The sequence below is a fragment of the Acyrthosiphon pisum genome, chromosome A2, assembly GCF_005508785.2.
Source record: "Acyrthosiphon pisum isolate AL4f chromosome A2, pea_aphid_22Mar2018_4r6ur, whole genome shotgun sequence".
Taxonomy (NCBI): Eukaryota; Metazoa; Arthropoda; class Insecta; order Hemiptera; family Aphididae; genus Acyrthosiphon; species Acyrthosiphon pisum.
In genome coordinates this window covers 84454700-84462191 of record NC_042495.1, presented here as the reverse complement: position 1 = coordinate 84462191, position 7492 = coordinate 84454700, and the positions used below count along the sequence as shown (strand labels likewise).

The 7492-nt window shown below is 27.7% G+C and overlaps 1 protein-coding gene across 1 annotated transcript in view; it reads left to right on the top strand.

The window, feature by feature from the left end:
• Positions 1 to 7492, top strand: part of LOC107884465 — a 17221-nt gene extending 9729 nt beyond the window's left edge. The window contains exons 3-7 of the mRNA XM_029490496.1: positions 3114 to 3165; positions 5491 to 5590; positions 6859 to 6978; positions 7040 to 7198; positions 7265 to 7492. Coding sequence (XP_029346356.1) covers positions 3114 to 3165; positions 5491 to 5590; positions 6859 to 6978; positions 7040 to 7198; positions 7265 to 7318 — 485 coding nt within the window. The 3' untranslated portion in view covers positions 7319 to 7492. The remainder of the gene's footprint in view (positions 1 to 3113; positions 3166 to 5490; positions 5591 to 6858; positions 6979 to 7039; positions 7199 to 7264) is intronic.

The window sequence follows — 7492 nt, the reverse complement described above, 5'->3', positions numbered from 1 at the left end:
ATTTCGACCAAGAAAAAACTCGAAGCAATTTGCATATGAATCAACTGATAACCCAATCGAAGATCCATTGCATTCGTATACAGTAAATGTGCATAATATAATATTTGACTCAGTTATCCTAAGTATTATAGTACGTTTTGAAAAGCACAAACATTTATATGCTCAATTGTTTGGATCCAAATAATTTTTGTATTCATGAACCTCTACCAGATGATTTACTAAAAAGTATCCATTTAAATATTGTACCATTTATGCCAGATTTGTATCATGGACAGCATTGTCAAGAGTAGTAATGACTTTGTTTCCAAGTGGCCAAAATTAAAAAGAAATTGTATAAGTGATCAATATGAGGAAGCTATTGAATTAATTTAAGACGGAGAAGATAATGGTTTGTATGCTTAAATTATAAGTCTATCGGTTATGTCTTCAGTTTACCTATAAAATTTTTATTCTTTACAGAACAAAATTATATGGATAATGAAAAATGTTCTCATAATTCTGAGGAAACAAAGGAAATGTGCTGCGTTGTTTGTTGTTTTGGCGTAATAGTTAATCATAATTTATTTAGTAATGCTTACCCAGGTCTATAATTAGGTCTAAATTACAAAATTAGATTAGCGATTGTACTGCGAGCGAATCGAGTAAAAATTTTTTGGCGCCCTTCCGTTCGGGGCCCCCCTTGAATTAATTTCCCGGTAACATAAAATAGCCCTATCCGCCCCTGGCAATATCTGCATAAAATCTACTAATTTATAATATATTATTATGTAATTGTTACCCTTCATAGAACTATTATTGCCCTGGCACGTTTTCATGCGTATTCTGAGAAAATGAAATTCGTTTGCATGATATTGGAGTGTCTGCGTTTACGTATAGCGTTATAAATAATTATAACACAGTTTGTCATTATTTCTTGTCAAGTGACAATTATTTAAAACAGCGGTCACCAACCTTTTGGACCACGCGGACCATTAAATCCATAACTCTAAAAATTCTATAGACAACTTATGTCTTTCAAATTTGTCATAAAAAAAAAAAAAGGACGGCGCACATTATTAACACGATATTAAAATGAAAACTGGATTCGAATCATTAGTGATTATCAACGTATTCAAGGAATATCGTGGTTGAAATATACAGGTTATTGCATATCGACTCGGATTGTTATCTTAAGAAACAAAATGGCTGCTTAAAGGGATATCACAAATATCAATTTTTCTGATCATCAAAAATACGCCGACAAAAGCTAACAAATTCAAAATCCCGTGCTTACATACTTGATTATTGGCTCTCTTTACGCTGCCATTTTTATTTTTATAATCAAATATGTTTTACATTAGGACATTAGGTCTATTTATTTTATGACACGCGATAATAATGACAATAATGACAATATCTTATTTGTTGTAAACTGATTCTACATACAGCGACATTGTAACCAGTTTAAATTTTAAAACGACGCTTTCCATTATTGCACAAAAATGACCCTATGCGGCAATACCGCACAAAATGCATAACCCAATACCACACACAAAAATAGTACGATACTTCATGAATTTATTAAATACCTATAAATATTTAAAAAACTATTAGGTACATAGAATTAAATAATAGCATATATATCCATAGTTATAATTTGTATTAATGATTACAAATATAATAGTTTAAATATGAATATTGTAGGTATCTATATGTTGGCTTAAAATTTAAACTGGTTTTTTCTACATATTTCATTATATCCAGTTTGTTTGTTAATAAAAGCGAGTACTGTTGTACCAAATTAGCTTCTCGTTCCCGATCAAAGTTTGCAGTATTGCTTCAGTTGTCAAAAATGTTTTGGGCAATATGTGAATGTATTGTTGGTTAAAAGAGTTTCCGTATTGACGTTGAAAAATAATAAATTTGTTTTGCAAGATACAATTGTTATTTCATCCACTTCAAATACGTGAACAAATTTTTCTTTAGATTTATACAAAATACCTTTAAGTCTCTGAATAGCATCGGTTATAGACATAGAAACAAATAGGGGGGGCTTTAGGGGCTTTAGGGCCCACCAAACATTTTCTACATTTTATTTAAGCTTATACAATAGTATCAAAGTAAGGCTTTAGCCCCCTAAATCCCAAAGTTATATTTCCGCCTATAGTTATAGATGATGGAACGGTAGGTAAAGTCTTGCGCCGTTTTCGGTATAATATGGATTTTCGAAGAGCATTTATATTAGATGAACATACCTGGCCACTTAAGGACTCTTTGATACTTGACAATTCTTTTCAGATTATTTTTATTGGCTTTTCTATATATTTTTGATAGCTTTTTGGTCGTAACCTTGAGTTACATTGATTTCATTGTAGGTCATATTTTATTTGTTGCTTTTTTTTATATTATTGGAGGATTTACGTTTTTTCTCCAACTCTATTATCACTAAACAAAATAATAAATCAATGACCGATTTGTATAAACCTGACTCAGTAAAAAAACATCAAGGTAACAGATAAGACCATATTAGAAGGGGAGAATTAACACCTGGGCCCCACCCCCACCAAAACTTTTTAATAGTCGATGAATATTTTAATTTATGAAACTATAAATTAATTATAATAATTTACCATGTTTCCTTAATAATATGCGATAACAGTATAATATTATGTTTGTATCGTTATACCTTATACCATTGATTATAAATTCTAGTATCTACTTCTACTATCTCACTAGGGTTTTCAGTCCAGATGATCTGATCGATAGTTTCGCAAAATAAAAAAAACTGCTAGACTAAATACTATAAAAAATATTTAATTAAAATTTTATAAATTTATCACACATGTAATGCATAAAAATTCTAATTTAGATAATATATTATTAGAGTAGGTATCACATAGGTACAAATTTTTTAAGTTAATAGTTTTCATATTATGAGAATATATTATGATATGGTTTTAAACCACTCCCGAAAATGAGTTAGTAACAGATACGTCGACTATTCATAAATATTAGATAAACACTGACCAATTGTAAACTAATAAATTATGTAATTATAACAACTATGATTTATTGCTTATAAAAAAAATATATATATATTTTGTAATAAGTATAATTATTAATTATTATTGCAGTATATTATGGAGATTTCAAATCAATTCTACTTGATCAACTGCAACTTAATCTGTGAGTATCAGTAGCTCGTTATAAATAATAAATATCGACAGTTATTGATCTTTTTTCTTCTTTCTCTGGCATGACTACTCTCTAAGGGTTTTTGCCACCATTACTACACTTCGCCACCTATCTCTATATTGAACTGCCTCTCTCCAATCCTCAACCCCAAGAGTTTTTAAATGATCTTCCACCATGTCAATAGTCAATCCATCTTTTCCTAGGTCTTCTTTGGGTCTGTTTCCTTGGGGTCTCCACTCCAATGCTACTCTAACTGCTTCGTTCTTTCCTCTTTTCATTATGTGGCCTACCCATTGTATCCTTTGACCCTTAATGAAATTTGTTAGTTGTTACTAGTGCTGGTTACCACATATCGTGCAGCTCTTTGTTATATCTCTTCCGCCAGTTTCCCGTTGTTTCATCGATGATCCACATATTTTTCTCAATACTCTATTCTCGAAAATCCTTAAGTTTTTCTCTATTTGTTTGGTCATCGTCCAACCATACGTTAGAGTTGGTCTTATAATAGCCATATACAATCTTACTTTCGTTTTTCTAGAAAGTATTTTGGATGTAAAGAATTTTGTCAGTGCGTAGAACGCTTTTTGGGCTTTATTTATCCAAATACCTACTTATTTTCTTGGTCCAGTCATTCTTTGTGCTTAACGTTGCTCCAAAATATTTAAAATCATCAACTTTTTCATAGTTCAAATCCTCCATCTCATTGGGGTCCTTCCCACTCTCAATTAGTTTAACAGTTATCGATTATTGACTTTAATTATTTAATTAAAATTGTATATTGTGCGACGTATATAAGTAGATAAGCCCAAATTATGAAAATAATGAAAGAGAAAAATGTATAGATATATTAATGATACAATAGAAAATAAAATTGTACTAAGAACTATTATACATTATATATTATTATAATTTATAATAATGATTCAAGTTAAAATAATGACATGATATCGTCAACTTATTCCTTATTTTTGCGATATTCAAAGTAAATATTTGTACAGGAGCGTTTCAACTTTTCAAGTACCTAATTCCAATGCAATATAAGTATTATTTGAATTGTATAATTATAAAATAAAATTATTAATATAACATGGTAATCAGTACCAATATTATCATTTTTATAAGTTATAATAAAATGTGTATGAAATTTGTTTCTCCTGAATCTTCTATTTTATTGACTCGAATTATTTGGACATTACTTGGTTAGGTATCTATACCTTATATATATCTTATAAAACATGTTTATTTTTATAAATATTCTATAGTTGTCAAGAAAATAAAATACACTATTCTCAAAATCAAAAATAGTAAGTATATACATAAAAGGTACCTACCTATAATAATCATTAACACGAATGACTAATAATTCCATTCAAAATCTAACATTAAATGTGTTCATATAGTTTTATAAACACTTTATCTTTATATTTATGGTTAAACACTTTCAAGCTTTGTATCGAATTGATATTAAAATGCGATGATTGTAACTTTTTTTTTCTTCATTAACTGTAGGTATGTTATGCTCAATTACCTTTCTTTTTGGAACTATTTCTAATAACATTTCAAATAACACTACTTGGCAATTCCAATAGGGGTTCAACTGGTGACGCAATATCGTACGATTATTATTAATAAACATAGGTACTTCATAGAAAGTGTCATCGACTTATTTCATAATTTATCTAAGTTATTTCCTGCCATGCTTTCTTATAGCACGATTACGATTACCCCTTCACCTCCACTTTTAAATTTTGAAACAAAACCAAACATTTATTTCTGTGCATTGTTTGTGCCGATTTGTGCCGAATGTCCCGACATTGATTGTGCTAACTTATAGAAGTTTTGCTCGTGATGGATAAATGATTACACCCCACGTTCATATTTCAAAATTCGAAGGGTCATGCACTCGTGCCATTTAATTGTTTTGTATTTCCCTTTTTTATACACTTATTACTTAGGTCAAATTTGTTCTAAACTTCAAACTAAATATTTACTTTAAACAAGAATATAATATACATTTATATAAATCTTAAAGCCTTTTGAATAATTTTAGTTTACTATTTAATTTAATTATTTGAATAATAAATATTTAAAAATTGTTCATAGTTGAGACTTTTAATAGTTTTCCATAATTTTGAATAGTAGAATTTAATCGAACATGATAAATCTTTGAAACACTTAATACAAATTTTTATACTGACAAAAACAATACCTAATAAAAAATAGGTGTCTAGGTACTTAGTCATTGAACATCTAAAAATGATGTTTAATTGTTCAAATATACCTAACTTAAATACAAAATATACCTAATTTTTTCAGGAAAATAAAATTATTTTATTCAGTTGTGCGGCCTATCATTTTAACATACGTTGCTATTATATCCACATGTTTCATAATCGTGACGTATGTATTACTTCTGGTAGGTACATATATTTTACTTTAACGTTTATTATAATATGTATATTATATGCTACCGATGATGTAATACATTTATTTGAGTCATTACATTTGTAATTAGTTATAGTTAGTAGTACAGCACTATAACTAGTAGTTAGTACTAGTTATAGTAATTTATAACTATGTTTTTATATTTTTTATAATGGTGTTTATTATTTTTTTATTATTTTTATTTTTATCCTGAAAATGTCTACCAGAAAGTGTGCTTCGACTTCAACATATTATAGTAGGTACCTTATATTTTAGCAAATTGGACCAAGATGGTACTTTAGACAGGGGATTTTCTCAATAGTTATTTAATGCCACGGGAAAAACCACCGACAAATTACGAATATATTTATAAACTTTTACAAAAATGTTACTTGAATTCATTCAAATTTTAGATAATAGGTACTGCAGGAGTGACAATAACTGTAAGACTTTTGTCACATTATTCCGTATAATTTAACTTGAATCTTTACAGATTATGCTTTTTATCATTAATGTTTAATAATAAAACTACAAAAGAAACTATTTAGTATTTACCTATTCAATATTCTACGTAATTTATACATAGACATATTTAATTAATCATTTAGATAAATAAGGTTATACAATTAGAAATTTAGAATTTATAATTATAAATTACATACCTAATGTTATTTAAATATATAAAAAATGTGGTTTGACTTATATGGATAAAAAAATATGGGAAATATAAGAATTTGATATCTTACGCATTTTCTTATCATTGCTAGATTAATACTTTTTTTTAGAAATAACAAGTAATTAAATTTTTATTACTTAATGAGTGTCTTATCCAGTGGAGATACAAACTTTTGTTTTTCAAATAAGAACTTATTATATATCAGATATGCTCTATCTATCAGAGCACTCCTTCTGGTAGAAATTTTATATACAGGATAAATACAATTGTAAAACCACTAGCTTCCTCACTCCGCTCAGAATCTAAAAAATATTTCTTTGAATTATACAATTTGAAAAAAATTAATACATACGTAAAAATCTATAAGTTAATACTTAATAGTGATTAGTGAATAAACAACAAATATATACGGGTGAATAATACAAGAAAATAAAAAATATTAAAATTGTTAAGTTAGTATATAGGTATTTTATAAATAACGAGTAGGTATAAAAAAGTACATTGAATAGGTATATTGAAAAGACTCGCCTTCTGAAACACTAAATTTAATAATTAATTTTAATATGATTGAACTTTGTAAAAAGGTTTGCATGTCAAAGGAATCACATCCAGTTCTTACTATTATCAAGCTCGGATCATCAGCACTCTACATGTGCTTACACTTATATTTATATTGTTATTTATTTGACAGTATGAATATTAAAGTAAATCATTAATACTCATTAGGCTCCGACTTGGTTTCATAATAATTACAATTTTTTGCAGAGTCAATCCGTTAACACTGGCATATATTCTTGTGATTGGACGAAAATGGATATACAATTTAAAAAGTTACTATTATTAACGATGCAAATGAATAATGCCAATAATTTAGTAATAAAAGCTTCACCGAAAAAAATCGTCAACTTACAATTATTTGCTAATGTATTAATTTAGTAATACATTAATACATAATCTTAAACACAAAGACTAAATTAAATTCTATTTCAGATCATAACGATGTCGTACAATGTTGTTTCTGTCATGCTGGAAACCACGAGTTAAAAAAATCAAATTTCGGAATAGATATATTAAAGTTTAAACAATTAATAGGCAATAGGTTATACCTAGTTACTTACTATAATATAGGTAGCTTGAAGGTATAATATAAGAGATTTACCATTCAACGCAAACTTAATAGTTTATTGTATATTATAGATTATTTATAAAAAATTTTAT